At 33.1% G+C, this 25798-nt stretch overlaps 1 protein-coding gene and 1 long non-coding RNA gene across 3 annotated transcripts; one reads left to right on the top strand and one right to left on the bottom strand.

Annotated features, from left to right (window-relative positions):
• Positions 1-3566: 3566 nt before the first annotated feature.
• LOC127737889 (uncharacterized) lies at positions 3567-14891 on the bottom strand. Its single transcript, XR_007999844.1, has 2 exons — positions 14829-14891; positions 3567-4124 (listed from the first exon to the last, which is right to left on the bottom strand). It is a non-coding gene; the product is annotated as an uncharacterized LOC127737889 (long non-coding RNA).
• Positions 14892-15183: 292 nt separating this feature from the next.
• LOC127737882 (uncharacterized) lies at positions 15184-22697 on the top strand. Of its 2 annotated transcripts, XR_007999841.1 has the most exons (5): positions 15184-15519; positions 15686-15832; positions 16171-16423; positions 17162-17249; positions 17710-22697. XR_007999841.1 is itself a non-coding variant. In XM_052248833.1 (4 exons), the coding sequence occupies exons 1-4, from the start codon at positions 15273-15275 to the stop codon at positions 18470-18472; spliced, it is 1410 nt and encodes a 469-aa protein (XP_052104793.1). In that variant the 5' UTR covers positions 15192-15272; the 3' UTR covers positions 18473-20359. The 2 variants fall into 2 exon arrangements, 1 of the variants encoding a protein (XP_052104793.1); XM_052248833.1 differs by lacking the exon at positions 17162-17249 and having other exon boundaries at positions 15192-15519; positions 17710-20359.
• Positions 22698-25798: the final 3101 nt, after the last annotated feature.

The raw sequence follows: 25798 nt of genomic DNA, 5'->3' as shown, positions 1-25798 counted from the left end.
ATTTGTAAACGTTTAAATTATAGACATATTTTTATAAAACAGACGATTGTAGTAGGTGCAAATACAAGTGGATCTTTTTTGTGCATAAGCATAAATTCCGCCGAAAAAAAATCCACAGACAGATAATAGATTAATCTTTTTAATGCATAATTTGCATCTCTGCCCCCGCCGACAACTTTTTAGGAAAAAATCCTAAAAATGGGCAACAATTTCATAAAAAAAGAGAAAGTCGAGTACACCTTTTTATGTTCGGGCCTGTTTGAGCTGACTATTCTGTCTTTAAAACGTAAAAAGTAAAATTTTTTGATAAATCATGTCGCTTCAGATTCTATTATTTTATGTATTTAGGCTACAGGTTGATTTAATAGCATTAAAAATTCACAGAAATAAAATATATGGATCAAGTGAAATACCTTTCTAATGAGTCATAACAATAGATTAGGTGTGTTCGAATATCAAATTTTTACTAAAAGTACTTGACGACAGACTTTTCAAGTGGATCTTAAAAATGCATAACTTAAAAAATACTTCATATGTTTGTGTGTGTGTGTGTGTTATCTAGGGTAATTATAGTCTTCGACCTAAATTTTTAGTCTGCCCTTCCACGAAATATTTAATTAGAATTTTTTTAAATATTTTTGAACTTTCAAAAATTCCCCCTGACAACCGATCAGACAAAAGTTTTAAGTTGACCAAATGCATAAAATTACATTAAATGATGCTCAATAGCTAGTAGATAAATTGTCTTTTAAAATACAACGGGCATAAAGGGATCGTGATGATGCTATGTGGATAAATTTATCGGTTTTCAAGAGCTAAATTGGTGTATAGCGCGTCATCACTACTATGGCTTCCATTTTTACGATTATAAAAATCAGGTGGCGTTATGGGGAGATAATTTTGACGAAGTAGAATCCTGAGTGGGAGATGATTTTGACGAAGTAGAATCATGACTGCAATTGACTTCTTAGTGTCCTTAAACGATAAGGATTTACAAATTTTAATGTTTTGACTTATCATCATGACATTTTAATAGAAAGACTGCAATGGTACACCACAAATGGAATAAGCAATTCAATATGTTTAAAATACTTGTAACAGCATCGTTTTTAATGTGTAAATCACATTACATAGACTGCTAGATGAATGACATAGGTATTGACAATTCAATTTGAAACTCAACATAAACCCCAAAAACGTTACGACAATTACCAAGGAGGAAACCTGGATAATCATAGGTCAGTTCTATGTTCCTTTGGAATGTCAACAAAAGATGAAGAACTGGATCTTCCTTCACTGTATTGGAAAAGTGTCATTACAAACAACGTCATGTTGCTGGGTTTTCCAAGTGCTCCACGAAACCTCTTTCTAAATTATAAACATTAATAAATCAGCAATCAAATCCGGGCTTCAAAGTTTTTGTAAAACTACCTACCCTAGGGGCGGCGTGAATCAGATTTGGATACTAAAAAATTCGAAAGATCTGACAGAGTACATACAATCTAAGTCTCTTTCATCTTGCAGTAGTATTTAAATTTGACTTTTCTGCACATTACACAAGTATTCCCCATGCCAAACTAAAAGACAAACTGGAAGAATTTGTCCTGCTTTGTTTCACAAAAAAGAATAGCCAACGTAGATACAACGTATCTTGTCTTGGGGAGGAATAAATCCAACTAGGTAAAAATCGCTCTCTTTCAAACAAAAAATTCTCTGAAACTGATATTATCAAGATGCTTGATTTCTTGGTTGACAACATATTTGTTACGTGTTTTTCAACAACCAATCGGCATTCTATTTGAAACCTACTGTTCGCCTCTTCTTGTAGAGAATACGTAACGCTCTTACAAGTTCACACTATTCGAACTTTATTAACAGGGCTGTGCTCCTTACACAACAACTGCTCCTTGACCAAGAGAGTTATGAGAAAGAACGACTGAAATCGATACTACATCAGTCTTGCGGTAACCATGACGAATTGGTGGACCGATACGATGTGTCGGTGTTTCAACTCACTAGCGACATATTGTTTTCTTTATCTTTATATACCAATATAGTCGACTGATCTGTAATTTAACCGATTGTGACAATTGAACCGAGTGTGAATTTGCATGTAGACGCTCCCGGTCAAGCTTCCTTTCGAGTAAATCTTATTCCGTTACTTTTGTTTGTTACTTTGTCATTTCCTGATCGTTTTACGAGATTTGAAAATCGGTAAACAACTGTCGCCTTTATTTACAGATGGACAATGTATTCAGAAATTTTAAACAACAAAATGATCGGAAATACAAGATCTAGCGTTAAGTCACACGAACTTATCTGACAATATTGTACTGCGTATTGGATTTAATGACCATTAGTTAAAGACGATTTTCATAAAATAAAACACAATCTAAAAAAAAAACAGCAAAAAGACTACAACTTTCTTCCTTATATCTTGAAAACTATTAGAAATAGAAAAGACAGACAGATACTAAGATCTACAATTGAGTCACACGATCTTATTTGTTAAACTTATGATTTTATTTAAGAATTGAATACTTCTTTTATAATTCTATTGGGGTGCAAATGCGTTGACCGAAGCACATTTTGTATGAAGAGCTTCATATAAAAATGTGCACATGATCAACGCTTTTACTACTGTATAGAACTATAAAAAGAAGCATTCAATTCTTATAATTACAATTCTATCCTACAACCATAATTAAGAGTTTTCAAACTTTTATTTTTTTTAAAGTACATTATTTTAACATTGTCACGGATAGCACGTGCAAATATGACATTGGATTGCCTTGCGATTGTTGTCAGCCAATCAAAATTACGAATTCTAATGAAACATATATTAGGAATTATTGCCATTTCATCTTGAATGACCATTTCTTTTTTTACCTTTGAAATAATTAAGCCAATTTTGATTGATCTTGACATGAGTGTGGCTGTATATTAATTTATATATCATATAACGATATTTTAACAAAAACGGACTAAGACACGACTAAAATTAAAACACAGGGTTACAACGGAAATAAAAAGAAAAACTGTATGCAGCAAAATTGCAAGAAATTTGAGATCTACAAATCATTCCTTTGTCGTTGATATACAATTCATTACACATGTTACATGGGTTGCTGATATTCAAATAATATAATGGTCGTTGATATTTTGATGACAGCTTCGGGAAGGGCTATTTGAGTAGGGTTTTTTTAGGGGCGTTGCGGGTGGGGGGCTTATACATATGTTTTAATCCGAATTCTTTCAGTATATTCATATTGATTATGTAGGATCGGTGATGTTTGGCTGGTGGAATCCCAAAACTATTTATCAATTTTAAACTTTTGCAGCTTATCGCAAATCTTTACAAGTTGCTCTTTGGTTGAGGTCATTACTGATGAAGTGAAGAATCAATTTTGTATTAATATATCAATTGTAACGGGGCTTTCTTCTTTGTATTTTGTACCTAGTCATATTTCGGATCTATGTATCCGGGACCGGTTACTCCATGCTTGCCTGTCAGCATAAGGAACCAGCAATTGTAAAGTTTCTCCGTAAGCTCACAACTAAGTCTATTTAATGTTCACATGTTTAATGTTAGTAGAAATTCATATAACAGTACATATATAATATATATAAAGGTTCACAATTAAAATTTTCATCTATAAAACAACTGACCAATATAAAGGTTCTCACAAGATCGCGCTATTAACATCTGTTAGTTTAGATTAAACATTGCTTTATGGTTTTAGAGTATTTTGATAAAAGAGGGACGAAAGATACCAGAGGGACAGTCAAACTCATAGATCGAAAACAACCTGACAACGCCATGGCCAAAAATAAAAAGACAAACAGACAAATAGTAGTACAGATGACATAACATAGAAAACTAAAGACTAAGCAACACGTTTACGTCGGATGAAGAGATGAAAAATGGCTTACAAATCCCTTGAACAATGTACTACTACTTTGCTTTGTAATGTTCGGTAGAGTCTGAAACCAGGAGAGTACATTTCCATCAAGTTTTAGTTGCATTGCACTGACAGCTTTGTCTACATTTTCTAACCATCCGTTAAACACAATCCATGCCTCAAAATTGTCTAGCCATTGTTTTGCGTCATCTGATGGGTGTCCTGAAAAAATATCCATAGAAATATTTGAAGTAATGTTACCACGCTTTGTATTAATTTCCATTACATGTGTCATTTTATTAAGAGTAATTAACAGTTCCTTTGAATCTGAATTCCGCCACTAGCTTCTGCGGATTTATTTTCGTCTCCAGGCATTTCAGTTAATTTAACTTGTCTATTTCTTAAATTATGTGTCATTAAGTCCGACTCTTCCACCACATGTAACGGGGCTTTACTCTTTGTATTTTGTACCTAGTCATATTTCGGATCTATGTATCCGAGATCGGTTACTCCATATTTGCCCGTTAGCATAGGGAACAATTGTAAAGTTTCTCCGCAAGCTCACAACTAAGTCTATTTAATGTTTACATGTTTAATGTTTGTAGAAATTCATATAACAGTACATGCATAATATATATAAAGGTTCACAATTATAGTTTCCAATTAACGTTCGTGCATACAACTTGTTACTTCCAACTCATCTATAAAACAACTGACCAATATAAAGGTTCTCACAAGATCGTTCTATTAACATCTGTTCTTAATTTAGATTAAACATTGCTTTATGATATTAGAGTATATTGATAAACTTGTAAATTTTATTGCAACTCTACTGTGCAAACCATGTACCGCATAAACTGTCACATTAATCAAGATGAAAGATCATTAAACTGATTAAGTGTTGACCATCAATTCTTTGATGTAATTGACCCCGCTAAACAAATTCGTTTTCACTCGCATTATAAAATCAGATCAAAAATTGTTACACAAGTAAAATAATAAGGGGAGGCAATATGAACATTACAAAAATAAACTTTTTCTTTTACTAAAACTACTTTAAAAAAATCTAAACTAATGATAGAAAAATATAATAATTGTTATGCCATGTAATTTATCAATTTACGTCGTGAATAGTTGTGGAAAACTTGCAAAAAGAGTTCTCTTTAAAATCTAAATTAACAATTATCCTTTCAACTTCAAACTCTTGATATTTATAACAATTTATAATAATGAGGCATTAAAACAAAAATCATTAAAAAAATATACACAAAATAAAATTTAATACAGAAGTTTGACTATTATTAATCTATTCAAATACATATGGAAAGGACTATCCGGAATTTTGACAATTAATCCAAGCGTAAACTAAATGATCAAATAATTAAAAGCGTCAACTATAATCAACTTATCATTATCTCGGGGCAATCAACCTAATCATTTTACAAAGAAAATCAGCGTCTCATTAGCTGCAATTTTCACTTCTATGTGACATTATCACCTAAGAATGACCAACACTGTCACTCAACTTCATGGGCACTCCCATGTACATCAAAATAATATAAGAAACCCTTGTTCTTAACAACACACAACACGCCCACTCTCTTAATGACAAGCGATTAAAACTAGCTTATTAATAATCAAACATGCGTAATAAACAAAATCAAACAAAATTGAATGCAAAAAAAAATAATATACAATGAGAAACTAAACACCGGCTAAAAAAATAAAAAATGAATAAAAATGAAAATTTAAATTTTTTTTACAAAAATGAAAATTAATGAATCAGGATACTTAGATGAAGTTATTTTGTTATGCATTTCCTTAACATATTCCTGGCATTCCGGGTTCAAGTCCTCAAAATCTACCCACGAATTTTCAGCTGCATCATACCCTAACCATTTTACTCTGTAAGTCAATTTATTTCCAACTTTCTTCTTTTTTTTTTTGATTTTTTTTCTATTGAGTTATCTTTATTTTTGTTAATATTGTCGACATATATAGATATAAGAAGATGTGGTATGAGTGCCAATGAGACAACTCTCCATCCAAGTCACAATTTGTAAAAGTAAACTATATTCATTTATGGGAATTTGATCGGGTTGAAGGTCCGGTTCCACTTGTTGAAAATTATCAACAGGAATGTCGTTTTCATTCAATTCCAACGGCTCCAGTTGATTGATTTGTGGTTTCGGATCGCAAGGTTCACCGGTCCAAACTAAACCAGGTTTTATCCTGTCGAAGTGTACTCGAATTTTAAGCAGTTTGCCGTCACACTTTCTTCTCAGTCGTACATGTATTTGGGACAATCTTTCAACGATACAAAAAGGTCCCGTCCAAGGTCGTCGTAGCTTCCTACTTAAATTTGGAGTTGTGACTGGCGTATACAAATAAACAATATCACAGACACTAAAGTTTGAAATACCACGGTTTTTATTAGCTTTTTTCAACATCTCTGTTTTGTGTTCTTGAAGATTTTCACGTGCTACAGCTCTGGCTTTTTCAATGTTTTCTAAAGTTTGTATAATATACTCTAGCGCAGTAACAATTACATCCATATTTGGCAAATGCGTATCTAAAAACGATTTCGGTGACGACCATTTACTAAGAAAAAAGGAGATTAGTCTGTTGAATCTATTGACGGCGAAGTATTATATGCGAATTGTATGAATGGAATATATCTGTCCCAGTCGGAATTGTCGTCAATATACTTTGACAACATATTTTTGATTGTCGACATCATTCGTTCACTTTGTCCATTACACTGCAGTCTATAACTTGTGGTTTGAGTCTTTTTAATGTCCAGTAATTTACAAGTCTCTTTAACAATATTAGACAAATAGTTCACACCTCTATCTGAGTGTAAAAATAATGGTCTTCCGTGTCTACACACTACGTTGTGTAAAAATGCTGTAGCAATAGTTGCTGCTTTGATGTCACTTAACGGTATTAGTTCGACATATTTAGTAAGATAACAAATGAACACTAATACATACTGGTTCTTTGATTTTCCGAAGTTTAATACCGGTCCTAATATATCTGTACTGACACGTTCAAACGGCTGTGAAGCTATTGGCATAGATGTAATTGGCGATTTTGTTGACTTTTGAGGTCGCTTACGCTGACTACATAATTCAAAAGATTTAACCCAGTCCGCAACATCAGATCCAATTGAAGGCCAGAAAAACATTCGTTGAGTTCTTTGTATTGTTCTGTTTATTCTAAATGACCGGATAAAAGTCCATCATGTGTTTCTTTCAATACAACAGGTACTAACTTGCGCGGTACTGCGATTTGAATTGTTACTTCAGTGTCTTTACAATGTCTCTTATATTTCTTGTTGATATGGTAAAGTATTCCGTCATTGGTGAAGTAGAACGGTTGTAGAGTTAATATGTTTCTTCGCCGCTTAGCATTTCCGGGAAGTTCACCGGATTCGAGAAATGTAATAATGTATTAAAGTACGTGTCTTGTCTCTGTTCAACTTTTAGTTGCGCCATAGGGAATAAATTCACACTTTCCTTAGTAATACTGTATAGTTCGATATTGTCACTATTCGTAATTTTACGTACAAACGGTGAATGCTTCTTCACTATTTTTACGTTATTACCAGTTCTGTCAATTACCGCATCATACGGCAAAATATCTATTAACGACTCCATGTCCTGATCAGTGGCATTCTCATATTCACGGCGACTCACTCCGTCTGCATTTCCATGAGTAGTCTCGGGGCGATATAATATTTCCATATTATAAGACTGTAACAAAGCTAACCATCTAGCAAATTTTCCAGTTGGTTCAGTTAATAGTCACTTTAGTGCCAAATGATCTACATACGCAGTAAATTTGATAAAACGCAAATAACAGTCAAATTTCTTCACAGCATACACCAACGCTAAATATTCTTTTTCGGTTATGCCATATTGTTGCTCTTGTTTACTTACCGATCATCCTGAATGACAAAATCACTCTTTCTATCCCGTCTTGTGTTTGACATAAAACGGCTCCGTTAGCAAATGAGCTTGCATCCGTATACAGTTTAAACGGTTCGTCAAAATCTGGATAAGCCAATATAGGTGGTGAAATCAAAGCTTCTCTTAGTAATCTAAACGCATTGTCGCACTGTTCAGTCCAAGTAAAATCTACATTCTTCTTAGTAAGCGCATATAAGAAGGATGCGATTTTAGCATAGTCTTTAATAAATTTGCGATAGTAACCTGATAGTCCAAAAAATGCACGAACTTCCTTGAGACGTTTTTGTATCGGATAGTCTTTGATAGCACTTTATTTATCCGGGTCCGGTGATATACCGTCACTGCTCACAATATGTCCCAAATACTTAATTTGTCGCTTGGCAAAAGTACACTTTTTAGGATGCAGCTTCAAACCTGCCTTTTTCAAACGTTCAAAAACTGCTGTCAAGTGTTAAACATGATCTTCAAACGTTTTTGAGAATACCATTATATCGTCAAGATATATCAGACAAAATTTAAATGTCAACCCATGTAAAACAGTTTCCATGAGACGCTGGAACATTTGTGGTGAGTTTTTGAGACCCATGGGTAAACGACGAAATTGAAACAGTCCTAAATGACATCTCCATGCAGTATTAGGTCTGGACTTGGGGTAAATAATGGACTGATAAAAACCACTCTTCAAATCAGGGGCCGAAAAGTACGTCGGTTGCTTAGCGCCGACGCTTTCTAAAGCATCTTCTGTAGTTAATAACGGATGTGCGTTTAATTCAATGCATTCATTCACTCTTCAAAAGTCAACTACGAAACGATAATCTGTATTTGTAGTATATCTACTCTTTTTAGCGACTAATAAACATGGTGCTGCCCACGGACTAGTGCTTGGTTCTATAATACCATCCCTCAACATGTCCGATACTACATTTTTTAATACCTCTTTTTGTTTTGCACCCAGTTTGTATGGCCTTTGCCTTATTGGTTTACACGTGTCGGGGATGTGTATTTCATGTTCATTGACCTAACTTGCCCTCTTTATTCACAAATACGTCAGAGTATTTCCTAAGTGAATCATTCAGCTGACCACGCTCCTCAACCTTCAAATCACCTGATATATCTGGCAAATCAATGTGTCCCTTGTTATCTCCGCCCACTGGTTGTGTATTCTCCAAATTGACATCGTACAACTTATCATCTCTTGAAATGCATACAAATTTCCCAACATTTTCTTAATTTTCATAGGCTTATCAAAAATATTACACAAGCTATGCATAACTATTCCATTGCTAACATGTGCATCGAATTTGCGGCTAATAACGCATAAGTAGCAAAACTAGATGATTCTGACGCTAAACCTAGAGCACCTTTACTTTTTGCCGCAATTACCACCTCAGACTTTGGCGGAACAGTTATATCTGACTTGGCAATCAATGCACGTCGGGGGTCAAAAGAAATTTTCTGTGCATTAAAATCGATAACAGCGCCCTGATGATTTAAAAAATCTAAACCTAATATTAACTGTGGGGTCAAACAAGGTACTAAATAAAATTTAACATCTGAACTTTCATCGCCTACTTTCAAATCAACATTGACTATTTTATTTATAATGTCTGTTTTGTTCACGCATCGTTGTAAATATAACGGAATTTGATAAGACTGTCGTACACGTGAGAGGTTTAGCGCTATAAAACCAGGTTCAATCCACCATTTTCTACATTTGAAAATGCCTGTACCAAGTCAGGAATATGACAGTTGTTGTCCATTCGTTTGATGTGTTTTGTCATTTGATTTTGCCATGTGATTAGGGACTTTCCGATTGAATTTTCCTCGGAGTTCAGTATTTTTGTGATTTTATCTTTTAATTGTCCCTACAATTTCTACATGTTCATCATTTGCAGTAATTATAACTTTCTTATTAGATGGTTTAACAACAACTTTAATACCCGAGTTTAGATAAAATTGACGGATTAGCTACACTAATGTCCGCACCTGTGTCAATCATTGCATGCAGTGATAAACTACCTATATTTACATTAATAAAATTGTTCAATAAAGATGACTGACACATTGATACATAACTATTGTCAAAATTTCCATGCTTTTCACTTACATAAGGGCGACTGTTGTCCATTCTTTTGCGAATTCCACATATTTTCACTCACGTTATACCTTCGGCATGCTTTTGCCTCATGTCCAAATCGGTGACACAATTGGCATTTAATTTTAGAGTTTCTTCCACTAGCGGAATTTATACGCGCACCGTCATCTGTTCCATTTCTTGTATTGACTTTGTAAGCAGCTGAATTGCTTCCTGTTGTTCTTCAAGTGTTTGCTGGATAATGTTATTAGATCCAGTATCGAAAGTAGGAAAAGCTGCCAAAGACTCCTGCGCTAGTCTTGCAGATTGTATAGCTTCCTTAAAGTCCTTTTGATTCTTCTGGATAACAAATAAACGAATAGATGCGGGGAGACCACGAATAAATGCTGTCACTGTCTCCTTGTCGGTTTTCAATTATCTCTTGCATCGTCTTTGCATGTCCGTAATATACTCTTCTAGACCCTCGCCTGAACTTAATGAGCGTTTGTATAGCTGTTGCTCCAGCGTTTACGTCGGATGAAGAGATGAAAAATGGTCTAAAAATCCCTTGAACAATGAACTACTACTTTGCTTTGTAATGTTCGGTAGAGTCTGAAACCAGGAGAGTGCATTTCCCTCAAGTTTTAGTTGCATTGCACTGACAGTTTTGTCTACATTTTCTAACCATCCGTTAAACACAATCCATGCCTCAAATTTGTCTAGCCATTGTCTTGCGTCATCTGATGGGTGTCCTGAAAAAGTATCCATAGAAATATTTGAAGCAATGTTACCACGCTTTGTATTAATTTCCACTACATGTGTCATTTTATTAAGAGTAATTAACAGTTCATCCAATTGTTGTTCCTTTGAATCTGGTTTTCCACCACTAGCTTCTGCGGATTTATTTTCGTCTCCAGGCATTTCAGTTAATTTAACTTGTCTATTTCTTAAATTGTGTGTCATTAAGTCCGACTCCTCCACCACATGTAACGGGGCTTTACTCTTTGTATTTTGTACCTAGTCATATTTCGGATCTATGCATCCGAGATCGGTTACTCCATGTTTGCCCGTTAGCATAGGGAACAATTGTAAAGTTTCTCCGCAAGCTCACAACTAAGTCTATTTAATGTTTACATGTTTAATGTTTGTAGAAATTCATATAACAGTACATGCATAATATATATAAAGGTTCACAATTATAATTTCAAATTAAAGTTCGTGCATACAACTTGTTACTTCCAACTCATCTATAAAACAACTGACCAATATAAAGGTTCTCACAAGATCGTGCTATTAACATCTGTTAATTTAGAGACATAAGGAACATATCCGATATCATCTGTGAAACGGTTATTCCATAACGGTCAACCAACTTGTGATGGCGTCCGTAAAATTAACGAAGGGATGATTTCAACTTCACCATTTGGAACTCTTGGTTTAATAGCTTCCTTGTGAGCAGCAATCCTCTATCAAGGAAATCATGATAGGAAATACATGTTATAAATGTTATTGCAACTCTACTGTGCAACCCATGTACCGTATGAACTGTCACATTAATCAAGATGAAAGATCATTAAACTGATTAAGTGTTGACCATCAAATCTTTGATGTAATTGACCACACCACACAATTATAACATTAAGACAAACATGGATGAACACCTTCAATATGAATTATAAATCTAAATGGAAAATTGTCAAAAGGGATAGGATACAAGTTATAGCAACATATTTTCTTAATTTAAAATGATTTCCAAAACTTTTATAACAGCACATTTCAATCCAACACTATCCGTATTTTAATGCCAGTTCCAAAGTAATGGCTAATAGGCAGGTGATAACCTAGTGGATTAACAGTCCACCAGCAGAGGTATCGACCCAGAAGTAGTAGTAACATTAACGGTACCACTTTTACTGCACCTGACGAAATTGTCCTTCAACTCATTAACATAATGTTTCAAATTAAATGTAACGGTACAATTGGATGTGGCTCTTTGACACGAAACCACTTGTCATAAATACAGCAAGTTAAAGCCTTTGCTGAGTTCGATACAGTTTTATCATAATCATTATACGTATTTTTTTCTGTTTCATAGACCTTTCTGGCATGCGGTTACCACACGGTGGAACCAGATCTCAGGAAAAAATGTCTTTAGTAACAAAATAGTGACATGACCAACAGTCACTTGTATGATATACTACTAGTGTGATTTTAACCTAAACTTCCTGTTGTTTTCAATATTGCCAGTTAAAGGTTTGAAAACGGTGCCAATATAATCATTAAGGTATTTTTAATTCACTGGTTTTTAATTCACTGGTTTAACAAAATGATTAAAAAAACTACAATATTTTCCTTCCAAGTTTAATATGTTACATGAATATTGTTTAGAATGGTGTTTTGACGTTAATCTAAAAAAAGACAGTTGATTTTAGTCTCTAATGCATGATTTTTTATTATTAATTGTTTTGGCTTTTAACTAGCTGTCAGTAACTGCGAGTACTCTCAAGTCGTACTTTCTTGTTTATTTGACCTGTTGATACTAATTGTATTGCATTTTTGTTATTTAATGTTATTCAGGGTTATATCTGGTCTATATACCAGCTTTGATAAGTGCTTGATATTACTTTAAATTTTCACTTCGTACTATGAACATCAAAATTATTTATTTTGTAAAAATATTCCCTTTCTCTATCGGAACTGTACACGGTTATCTAACAATAAAATTGTTTAAATTTATTGCAAATGGCGGATAATTTTGTTCGAGCATATTGTTTTTCTTTATTGTTTAACATTTCATACCGATATAACATGTTACTTTTATTATTCTTCCCTTAGTTTATCTATTTTGTATTTACATTGTATCATAGGTCAAATTTATTTGTTCAGTGTATGTTCAATGGTGTTAATATGTCCTTTGATTGAGTTAAGCTATTTCAGTTGATATTTTATATTGTGTCTTTCTATGTTGTGATGTTACACTATTGTTTCAGAACAAGGGTGAAGGTTTGGTACCATTAAAACGTTTAAACCCGCTGCATTTGTTTGCACCTGTCCTAAGTCAGGAATCTGATGTTCAGTAGTTGTCGTTTGTTGATGTGGTTCATAAGTGTTTCTCGTTTCTCGTTTTTTATATAGATTAGACCGTTGGTTTTCCCGTTTGAATGGTTTTACACTAGTAATTTTGGGGGCCCTTTATAGCTTACTGTTCGGTGTGAGCCAAGGCTCCGTGTTGAAGACCGTACTGTGACCTATAATGGTTTACTTTTATAAATTTTGACTTGGATGGAGAGTTGTCTCATTGGCACTCATACCACATCTTCTTATATCTAAATAGTATAATTTTTAACAAGCCAGGAAAATTTTTAAAATGCTGTTTACATTTTGGAGGTAAAGAGATAGAATTATATAGATATCTTGGAATCACATTTATATCTAGTGGTATATTCAAGCAGTGTAAAGATGATTTATACAACAAATCTTTAAAAGCATGTTTTAAGCTACAGAGATGCTTGTCATCGTCTAACCCTAGTATTGCCACTTTTTTACATCTTTATGATCATACAATTAAACCCATACTATTTTATGGCAATGAAATATGGGGAATGTTTCGTACTGATTCAGCTGCTTGTAAAAAAGATAATGATTATATATTGGAAAAAGTTTTTGGTCAGGATTCCTCTGAAAAAGCTCATAACAAATTTATGAAATATATTCTTTGTGTAAACAGAAAGTCCAGTAACATAGCTGTGATGTCAGAGCTTGGTAGATTTCCTATTTATTTTACTATAATTTTATCAATGTTAAAATATTGTCATAGACTGGAAGGTTTGAAAGAAGGATTTTTATTTGATGCATTCATATGTTGTAAACAATTACATATTTCTAATGTAAATACATGGTACTCTAGTATAGATTATATTCAGAGAGAGATTGATTTACCAAATTTTGACCAATCAATTGGTTCTTTATGTCAGTATGTTAAAAATAAACTATGTGAAAGTTATTTAACATTTTGGAATAGGCTGAAGTATCAAACAATTAACTCTGAAAAAGGGAAGCTTGGTACTTATTTTTCTATGAAAAAATGTTTTAAAAAAGAACAATATTTAGAACTACAGGATTTTAAAAAAAGACAGTCAATTTGTAAATTAAGAATAAGTGCTCACTCTTTAAAAATTGAGACAGACAGATATTCAAAAAAGTATATAGAAAGATCTGAGCGTCTTTGTTCAAATTGCTCACTTGGTAAAGTTGAAGATGAGCTTCATTTTTTGTTAGAATGTCCTCTTTATGATACTCAAAGGGAAGACTTTTTTCAATACATATCTGACAATTGTTATAATTTTAAAAATTTAAATAAATATTCTAAATTTTTATGGCTCTTGACTCAAGAAAATGTAACTCTTATGGAAAAACTGGGCTGTTATATTTGTGACTATTTTGAATTAAGGAGATCAGGTATGCATATTGACACTAAGTCAAGTAAATGATTTGAGAATGAATGCATATAATGTAATTTTATTCTTTTATTCACAATATATATGTGGTTTTTGGCTCTGATTCTGACCAATGCTAATATACTAAATATATATTTTCAAGTGACTATTATTGTTGTCGTTACCAATTATGTAAATCAATTGTATCTGATTATATGCCCTTTATGGGCCCTGTAATTTGGGAAATAAAAATATTCTAATCTATTCTATTCTAGAAAGTGATGTAATGGAGTCGTCTTAACAATTCGATTGGATAAGATCATATTGGTTAACTTTTAGTCTGCTGAAATTCTTCATGCATGTTAGAAAATGATTTGTATATAATACTTGCATTACTTTTGGTATTTTGCCTCTTTCAAAATACGGTATTTTTGATAATTCATACCTTAATCATTACATCATTTTATGTTTGTGTCCCAACCTATGATCACCTATATATATGTTATATTTCAAAACGGTTTTACCCATTTCAATTCAACCCAAACGAAAGTAGATACTAGTTAATCATATGAAGAAATAACTGATCTGCGTGATTTTAATCAATATAATTGGTAGTTTAAAAACCGGTTGTTTATATCCATACGGTAGGCACTATAGCTAGCTTAGGATCATTGCATAGTATTATAATATTATTTTATGAGTTGGCAATACACCAGTTAAGTTTAACTTCCTTATTAAGAAAACAATTATCAGAAACAACTTAAGTCACGTGTCAAAATTATAATACCCTATAACAAAGTCATATTTCAACATTCTATAAATAAAGCGCTGATAAGATTCGCTTGGAATGAAGCTTATATAGAATGAGGAATTGGTCAAGAAAGTAACAATGCTGGAGACTATTAAAACACTTGTGATATCTTATGATGTTCTTTTCTACATTTTTCTGTCACGTGCTGTGTATTTATTGATATACTCCACTAATGAAAATATTGTGGAAAATAAAATTGTCTTGGACAGACTCGATCCAGACTACCTAACGAAAAAGGAATTGTTTTCCCTTCTGGATATTCGCGGAGAAGTCTATCGACGTAGTGCAGATCGAAGTCGACTTGTAACATTAGCCAAATCAAAAGGTACTAATGAATAGAACAGAAAACTTTAATTAATGCATCAAAATTGTTAATATAATCATATTGCTAATGTGTTCAGAACATTTATACTCGTAGTGAATCTTGACTTTTATTAATTATAAAACCTTCAATATTGATCGTGAATTATATAGTGCATATTTATTTTCAGTTGACGTAGAAGAAAGTGAGCCTCCAATATTAGCTGATCTAGAATCACTAACCATATCTGATCTAAAACAACTGCTAGATCAAAGAGGCATAATGTATTACAGTAAGTCAACAAAACCAGACTTAATTGGATCCGTAAATATATCAGGTATGTGTTATAAGTATGTCAAGTTGTTCCAATACAAAAAAAAACATTTTCAGAAGACATAAACATTAACTGCAAATCTACTGTGTACACATAAATCACAATTTCATCCGCTAAATTTTGGTATAAGATTCGATTGTGTTAAACATTTGAAACCAATAGCAATAGGCTTCAGTCGTATTTTTACCAGCAATTATACAGGGTTAATGACATCAAAATATCCAAATATCCAAATATCAGAATATTACGTAATGTATTATAAGGATTAAGTATATTTTATTATAACATTTCCCTTTTGATTATGTTGATTAGATCAGGACTATTTATCTATATTTTTATAGGACCAGTAACTACAGAGGCTTTAACCCACATGAAACAAGCTGGAGAACCAAAGATTGGACAAGTCCATGAATTCAATGCCTTCAACTTCATGAATACTTTAGATAGGTACAACTATAGTATATTTCTCTTAAATATATTGCCGCCGAGAATAAAATCTTCATATTTCAACGAATCGTCATGGAATGCTCTTAGACGAAAACTTACATACATGGACTTCAAATTCGGAGAACTTGACTGTGATTTTGAAAAAAGGTATAGTTCAAACTTTGTCACAATATTAAACAAAAACCATTTTCTTACAGATCTGTTGGTAAGTAACTTCCTATTTGACTATGATTTTGTTTTAAATCGACTAAACATATCTTGCCTTGTTTTATGCAAACAATTTTACGATTGCCAGGGAGGTACTTGACGTTCGACAATACAGTTAATTATGACCACTGAACATGGAATTATTTTGTTACATATCACCCAGCTTCTGTGTTAAGGAACGATAACTGTTCTAGAACTTTATAATGTTGAGTTGGGCCATGAAAGTGATTTTCATATTCACAGGACAGTAACTTCCTGTTAAATTATACCTTGATTTTTTTTAAGTGGTATACCCATTGACCATGAAATTATTTGTCAATGTCTAATAGCGTGTAGCGTATACTCCCGCATGAGATAGCATGTCACGCCTTGTTGAAACTAACGAATGTAAAAACAGAAATGTAATCATTTGCATGGGATTTTTCTCCCTAAAAGTTACAAATATTAACAAAGCATGTTACTTGTATCTGAAAAACCAAGAATTTATGTATGATCTTGTAAGTTCCAAACAATCAAGTATTGATATCAAAATTTCCATTTTTTCCAAACGTTTTTTTATATGATTTATCTTTTCATATTTTTAATTCAATTATATCATTGTGTTCCCAATTTCACCATAAAATTTTGCCAAAACGCATTTAGTTAAGTATTTATCTTTTTTTTTTATTCCCAAATTAGGTAAAACCTTACAATGCTCTAACATTACAAACTCGAAGGGCTGACTGACGTATAGAATAATGGTCATCCCGTGGATATCTCCAATCAGGTAGTTAAACCTATGCTTAAATGTCTGATTTTGTGTGAGGGATATATACATACGCAACCACGTTCCGTCGGAGATGGAACCTTACATCGAAAGCTTCGTGTATGAACAGTGTCACGCATGAACCCTTACAACAACTATTTGAATGTTCCGTAGGTGGCCTAGTGAAAAACAGCATTTCTGCTCATATCCAACACACCAAACATATCTTTTTTCTGTGGCAGTTTATATTTCCTTCCTTACACCCCAGTCGACCCACTTAATAGAACATACCTTGATTTATTATCAATATGTGACGTCCAGAATTTGCATGAACTATTTGCAACTGGACGTCAATATCAAAACAGATATGTGTTTAATTTACAGTACACAAAGAACACAAAAAGGAAGTTATCTCTATACAGTGTTTTCAGTTTTTTTTATGGATATAACAAATGAACAGTTATCTTATTTTGCTTTTCAGCATTTGCCTGAAAAAGAAATGGAATATATCGACACTTTTTCTATATACTCCAGGGAAAAAAATCCACCGAGAATATCATATAAGAGATGACTACAATCTTCATATTATATTTTCAGATATTCAAAAAGAAATAAATTATAAAATTACACTTATTTCGTCATGGGACATATTTACGTCATCAAAATGGGCCTTTTATTATGGTCCTAAAGATAAAATTGCCGTAAGAATAATTCTTTTTACAAATATGACGGTACCGCCCATGTTTTTGTCCTCATTAAGCGTTAAATACCGTGATAAAGTAAATTTTGGAATGGTCAACATGGCGTCCAATAAAGGAAGGAGTATCCTAAAAAAATTAAAACAGAAATACTGGCCACTGTGCTTAGTCGTAACAAAACAAGGAATATTAACCTACGGAAAGTTACCAGGAGAATATTTTACATATCGGGAACTGGATTTCTTTCTTTCTAATTTACTACAAGATTTTCAGCCTACAGAAAAATGGTATTACAAATTATCAATTTTTCTAGATCCAACAGTGATAGGGCTACTCATTGTTCGGTTCGTAGCAAGATATCTGATATCGAGAATGTCGTGTAAGAAAGAGGAAAAAATCAAAAGCAACCATGATGGTGTACAAAATATTGATAATGATTCAATGGAGAGTAGAATACACGAAGCAAGTCAATCACATATTATTGACCAACAAGTTGGTGAATTATTATTAGCAGAGTTACTACGCAGGAGAAACAACGAACAGTAGAATACACCAGAATCTCTAAAAATAAACAAGCACCATTTTACGTTAAGTTTTGTATATGATCAGTCTATGTTATGTCACTAATTATTTTGAGAGAGAGAGAGAGAGAGAGAGAGAGAGAGAGAGAGAGAGAGAGAGTTTGATTTCAGCTATTTCAGATTTCAGCTTTTTCAGATTGTTTTCTAAACATCGAAAACCGTTTAAAAATTTAACCGTATATAATAATGCAAAGAGAGGATTGAAACTAAAACAACACTTTTAAAAAGCACCTTTCTTGTTATTTTAAAGTTTTCATATTTAAACAAGTTGAAAAGGACAAGATGTTAAAAATAAATTACATAACTAAGCTATATTCCAGGTCTTCATGCTAGTTGTGTCGAGCTGATGAGACAAACCATTTCCAACCGATTTTAACAGTTTGTTCTTATGCTAAACTAGCCTCATTCTAAATGTGATTATCCTAAGCCTGGAATCTGTAATTCAGTGGTTGTCGTTGGGTGCTGTCCGTTATATCTGTTATGTGTTTATCGTTTTGTCATAAATCAAGCAGTTGTTATTTTGTCTGAATTGTTTCACTTTTGTAATGTAGCGGCCTTTTATAGCTGACTATATGGTACGGTTTTTTCTGATTATTTAAGTCCGCACTGTAACCTTTTATTGCCTACTATAAGTCCAGGTTATTTGTTTAATCCTTATAATTCTCAACCCAAACATTTTTTTTGTTTGTCTATTGACCGTCAAATCCACAATTGACTTGTCTTAACTTTGGAGAGAGCCGCCATGTTGACTTGCTAAAATAAATAAATGTGCGAAATATGCAATAGAATAGACATGTTTTCAAATAACGTGTATGCGCCAAAAGCATTTATGAATTTTATTTCACCTTTATTTTGTAGATTTTTCCAAGCTCTTGGACTAATGCATTACTTATTTTTGTTATGCATTAGAATAAGAATAACAGTTCAGAAGTTTTTTTTCAATTTAGATTTAAACACAGCTAAATTGACATAGACTTTGCATATAGGTTACCACGCATGTGGATTTACTAGGGAGGTTAATTGTAATAGTCATTAATATGTACATCCCTGAGTCTGCGCTAATAACATTAACGGTACCAATTGTAATACACCAGAAGGGTATTTCGACAATAAATGTGTCTTCAGTGATGCTCGAGGGCAAACTATTTGACACACCAAATCTTATACAAACGTTGAAGAGCTAGTCAAACAAAAAAGGACCTAACGTATAGCCAAATCTGGACAAGGAATCAGGGCTCTGCATAAGGGAGTTATATTCCTAAATTTTAAATGATTATATTAATAACCTTGAAAAAATTAGAAAGACTCAAATTAAATAGTATCACGTCTGGGGAGGTTGAAAATAAGATATCAGAAATAGAATCACTAATTAAAAAACTAGTATGAGAACAAATCAGAGGCGTAAAAAAATAGGGCGAGTGTTAAGAGCAATTCTCTGTAACCACCAACCATTTCATATAGGGGGGTCGGCACGCATAGTCACCGATTTCCCTGCCACTTAGCCTTAACAAGTAATCAGGTAAAAAAGTAAGAAATTAAATTTCCCACCAAAATGTTGCTAGGCCATGGTTGCCATGTCAACCAAGTCAATGAGCTTTCCCGTACATTTTAGGGAATTTAGCATTGAAAAAAAACAACTACTTTGCAGTCATTTGGAAGCAAAACCAGATTTTATATAAGGATATTTGTTAATATTTTTCAGAAAGTTGATAGTTAACAAACAAAACAGCAATGTCATATATAAAAAATATTTTTCTGAAAATTGTCACAATTGCAGGAGCAGAGGTCAAAATATACATTTTTGCATACAACTCCATTTAAGCTGTGGTTATAAATAAAAAGTATCAATGTTTCTAGTCAATAAATTATAACAAAATGTTTGGGATTTAGGGTGCTAGGATGGTTGCTATGGAAACCAAAATGTGTCAATTTTGCCTTTTTACCTTTGAAATTCGACCATGTTATTAAGATAATCCCAAAAAGTCATAACTATTGAATGACTATGATGTGCAAACTATTGGCAATTAAATTACAAAAAATTTGACCCAAGGTCAAATGTCATTGATGACCTTGACCTTTGACCTTGTGTATATTAATTGAATTTTGTAAGAAAAGATAATAGAAAGAAGCAAACAATATAAGGGGGAAATGTTTAGGACGTTTAAAGCCACTTTTTTGTTAACAGATCAACATTTAGAAGAGGTAAGGTCAAGTCAAAAGTGCTTAGCAACCAACCGTATTTGATGAAAAAGTACCTAGTAACGATACATGTTTTGATTCAGGACTATATAAACTATTACATAGACCCTACCTTAAAGGTCAAGGGGGAATGCTCTCACATAAGTCCTAAGCAATCATTCATTCATAGTGGAAAAGTGCATAGCAACCATTTATTTATATTGGAAAACTGCCTACCAACCATTTATTTACATTGGAAAACTGCCTAGAAACTATATATTTTCGGTTTCATTGGGACAACAATCAGACAAAAATTAATATTAAACATGCAGTTTGTCTTAAAATTAATAACTCCTTTAAATAACACATGTATAATCCAGAATAGTAAATTATATGGCAAATTCAATCTCAAGGGATTGAATACAAATTCAAATACAAAAATTAAAAGATGTGTATGATTGCCAATGAGACAACTCTCCATAAGAGATCGAAGGTTATTTTTGAGACCAGTCCTTTGAAACTACAAGAACGAGACAAAAGGAACAAAATCGCTAAGAGAACGACAAATTCATTTCTTTGGTTGGGGTTGGGCTTTCGGCCAAAGGTTTTGCATAAACAGAATAATCATTTTCACCCGTCATAAGGCTGGTTTACTTATTTCATTCTTTTTTTCGGCGACAAAAATAAATTATTTTTCATCGTGTACACACCTATTCCTATTTCAAATCGTATGTGGCTGATGTACATCTGAATGTACAGAACATTCCTTATCAGAATGTCTTGGGCAATATTAATGATCTTCAATTCTAGACACCATCACATTCATTTCATTTAGCATCTCTTATCCCCATCACAAAATATAAAATGGTCCGACCTAGCCAATAGAACTACTCTGAATCCGCTCAATTGCTAAATATTTGTATTATGTGGATAATTAAAAAAAAAAAAAAACTTTCTTAAAAAAAATACATTGTGTGTTCTGCAAAATTTAATTTTTTAGCTCGCCTGGCCCACAGGGCCAAGTGAGATTTTCTCATTATATTACGTCTGTCGTCGTTAACTTTTACAAAAATCTTCTCCTCTGAAACTATTTGGACAAATATGTCCCAAAATGGTTGACATGGCTGAAAATAGAACATGCAAGTTTTGTCTATTATCATGAAAACTATTATAAATAGAGAAAAATTTAACTTGGTTGAAATCGTCAGCTGATTCTTTATTGGACTTATTGCCCTTTAATGACGATATCTATTTTTTTTTTGCCTGATGCAAAATATATCATAATAAAAAGAAAGAAACTAAATTACAAAAATTATCAGCAAGACAAGATTACAAATAAGTCAGCATGGTTGAATTCGTCTGACGATCCCTTATTAGAGCTATTTCCCTTTAATGACGATTTTGGTTAACAGTACTCATTTAGTGTTAACATATCTTAATAAAGAATTTGCTATGTATAGCTACAAGAGTAAATACATAAGAAATATACAAGTAATTTAATAATTGGGATAAAGAAACAAGAGCAGTGCTGTTATTTAAATCCGTCTCCATTAGTAGTCATTTAAGGGCAAAACGCCTATATGGAGTCAAAAGACAATTCGGCCATGTTGAATGTGACCTACCGAATTAGATTTTTTACCGGGTTTGTACTAACATGAGCAACACGACGGATATGGAGCAGGATCTACTTACCTTTCCGGAGCACTTGAGATCACTCCCAGTTTTTGGTGGGGTTCGTGTTGCTCAGTCTTAAGTTTTCTATGTTGTGTTTTGTGTATTATTATTTGTCTGTGTCTTTTTCTTTTTTAGCCATGGCGTTGTCAGTTTATTTTCGACTTATGAGTTTGGATGTTCCTTTGGTATCTTTCGCCTCTCTTGTATAGATCTCCTTTATTCAATACATATACGTTTTTGTACAACACATTCACTAATTTATTAATTAAGATATCATACAGATACATGTTAAATACCTCATACTAGTATGTACATGTAATAAACGTGTTAAAATCTGATGATTCTTGATGGTTTTCATTATCAATGAATCGACATAATATGCTCAAAGGATTGATCAATATATTACAAAATGAAAACAATACTTTATAATATTCAGGTGTCCGAAACGCTTTTCTGGATATATCTTCATAAGGAAAGATCAAAACCAAAAATTTGAAAGCCAATGATGTATAAGAACCGAAAGTGTTGAAGAGCTATATGACCAACCAAATACCAAAAATAATAGCCAAATTCATGTAAAGGTCAACTTTCTCTGAGGGAGTTGACAATTTAAGAGAGGTTTGTTATAAGTCATGTCTGTAACAAAGTACTAATTACTGAGCTGATGCTACCAACGGGGACTGATAGTCCATCGCTACAAGAAACACTTTGATTGTTTTTTTAATATTGCCGACACATAGTTATATAGCCATTAAGGTCGATACAAACTTTGGGTCTGTCACCTCAGATTTTCTTTTCATAGAAATACGTTAAAACTTTTTTTTACATGACAGTTTTTTCTATGCAGATTAGTACACGTTTCATTTTCTTCCAGAGCCTAGTTTAAGGTGTAATTAACTACTAATTGAATGCGCTATGAAGAGCGTAATTTTTGTGTGTGTCTGTCCAACGTCAGAAGCATCTATTCAGTGGTTGTCGTTGGTTGCTTCCCATTATATTTGTTTTAAGCTCATATTTTTGTATAGAAATCAGGCCGTTGGTTTTCTTATTTGAATCGTTTTACATTTTGTCATGTCGAGGCCTTTTTCAGCTTAGTAAATGGTATGGATTTTTCTCATTTTTAAGGCCGTACGGTGACCTGTAGTTGCTTACATCTACGTCATTTAGTCTCTGGTGGATAGTTGTCTAATTAGCAATCATAACACATCTTCTAATTTTAAAATTTATTTTATTTTTATGTAATTGAAAGGTTTAGAACATTTAAGACAATAGGTTGATGTCATTCATTCCAGAATCGTAAGTCATACAGGAATGCACTGTTCTTCCGGTGTATGCTTAACTGACTTAATTTAGGATATTATTAAATATCTTAAAGGACAAAAGGAGTATTGTTTGATCTGATATTGAAGATGCAGATGCTGAATGTGATTTTTTTTTACCAAAGATAAAAATAGTGTATATAAAGGCAATAGTAGTATACCGCTGTTCAATAGTCATAAATCGATTTAACTGAAACAAATCTGGGTCACAAACCAAAACTGAGGGAAACACATCATCTATAAGAGGAAACAAAACGGAACAACAGAAATACTGAACTGCTACAAAAACAAACGCCAAAATACATATAAACAGACTATGTGATAACAACTGCCATATTCCTGACTTAGTACAGGACATTTTAATAATATATAATGTCAGAAAGGGGTTGACAGGCTAGCTGTTCAAAATGTAAACTAAGTTGTCATAGATGAGTAGAGTTTAGAATATTAAATACAAGAAATGTCTTAACATTGCATATTTTATGTATGAATTAAATAATTGTATTGATTTTGAAGCCCAAACTTTCTGTTGTTATTTAACCTTTTAGTTCTTGGCTTTCCAATATTAGTTTTAGGCGTTCCTGCTGAAGGTAAATAAAAAACAAATGCTTCAGGCGCATCTAATTAATTATTTTCGCATTGAAAACAGGGGGAATGTAAACATTTCGGTATAGTTTAGTAAGACAAAAAGTAAAATTTATGTTTGTGTGATTGTTTATCAAGAGGTTACTATAAACAATTCTACACTATTCAAGTGGATTTTATTGAGTGGAATCGTCATTGGTATTGAATCTAAAATACTAGTTAGTTCGTATTGTTTGACCTCAAGGCGGATAAAAGTCTGCATGCATGTCAGAATAATATAATACTTTGTAGAGGCGTTTTGTTTGTACTTTCCAAAATATTGTATTTTTGAAAATGCACACGCTTACATGTATAACTGAAATGGAGTTTGTATGCCAGTTTTCTGGACAGATTGATCTAAACCGTTACTTATTATATCTATCTACAATTATTTTGAATTTTTTTTTCAAAGGTTTCATTTCACGTGATCTTAAACTCATTTGACTTCAGACAACAGTGCTTTTATATTTTTACTGCCTTACCATTTCCATCGACTCTGTGGTCTATTGGCAGCGTGTACACATAGGGTGCGGGAGTTGTAGTTCGATAGGGGGCCAGATCTAAGCAATGTCTTAAACAATTAGAATTTCCTGCTCCCTAGCTCAGCGTGCCATTTAAGGGAGTAAGAGTAAAGATTGTGATGATTGGAGTGAAAATAATGTGATCGGATAGGGTTGCATGTCTTCCTGCGAACTATTACCATGTGCACGATCACGGTTAAAATCTGGCTCATATCAATCTAGTACAAAGCAGGATTCATATTCATATCTCTTAACTAAGGTCAGCTATGATGAAGCCATCAGTACAGATCTAAGCAGAGTCATCTATATTAATTCGCTCAGGCTTTTACATATCCTCAGACAAACATGAAATTATAAGCTGATGTATGTGTACCAACATCCGCTGATGATGTTGCTCTGATATCAAATAATCTACAACAGTTACAGACCATCACCATTAAGCTGCTGGCTTTCGAAAACAAACTGACAATGCCATGGCAAAAATCGAAAACGACCAAAACATAACATAGAAAACTAAAGACTTAGGAACACGAACCCCACCAAAAACCAAAGCTGATCTCAAGTGCTCTGGAAGAAAAAAAGGGAACTTGATTCTAAATATGTAAAATATCTATGGGGATTTGCAGTGACTAGTACAACGTTCTGTCCGATAGGTGTGCCTTGCATGACAGAATTGTGTATACAGATACCGATTAACATGTTATCACACTCATATACATATAATGTTTTCCTTGAAGTTGGACAATAATCAATCTAGGTATTTCCAGCACAAAAGATGCGTTATATTGACCTCGTCCTCTTTTCTCAACCCTCCTATGATCAATGTAAATACTATGTAAAAACAACATGCAATGCAGGACGTCTTTGATGATTGAGAATAAGTTCATCAAAGTAAGTTTGACGGAATTTTCAGGTATACCTCGGATCTGGGACTGGGACTAATGCAGCTATCTATTGGACCCAGATTCGACTTAC

This window comes from Mytilus californianus, unplaced genomic scaffold (genome assembly GCF_021869535.1).
Source record: "Mytilus californianus isolate M0D057914Y unplaced genomic scaffold, xbMytCali1.0.p SCAF_4, whole genome shotgun sequence".
Taxonomy (NCBI): Eukaryota; Metazoa; Mollusca; class Bivalvia; order Mytilida; family Mytilidae; genus Mytilus; species Mytilus californianus.
Note: the sequence above shows the minus strand (reverse complement) of the source record. Positions and strands in the feature narration are given on the sequence as shown.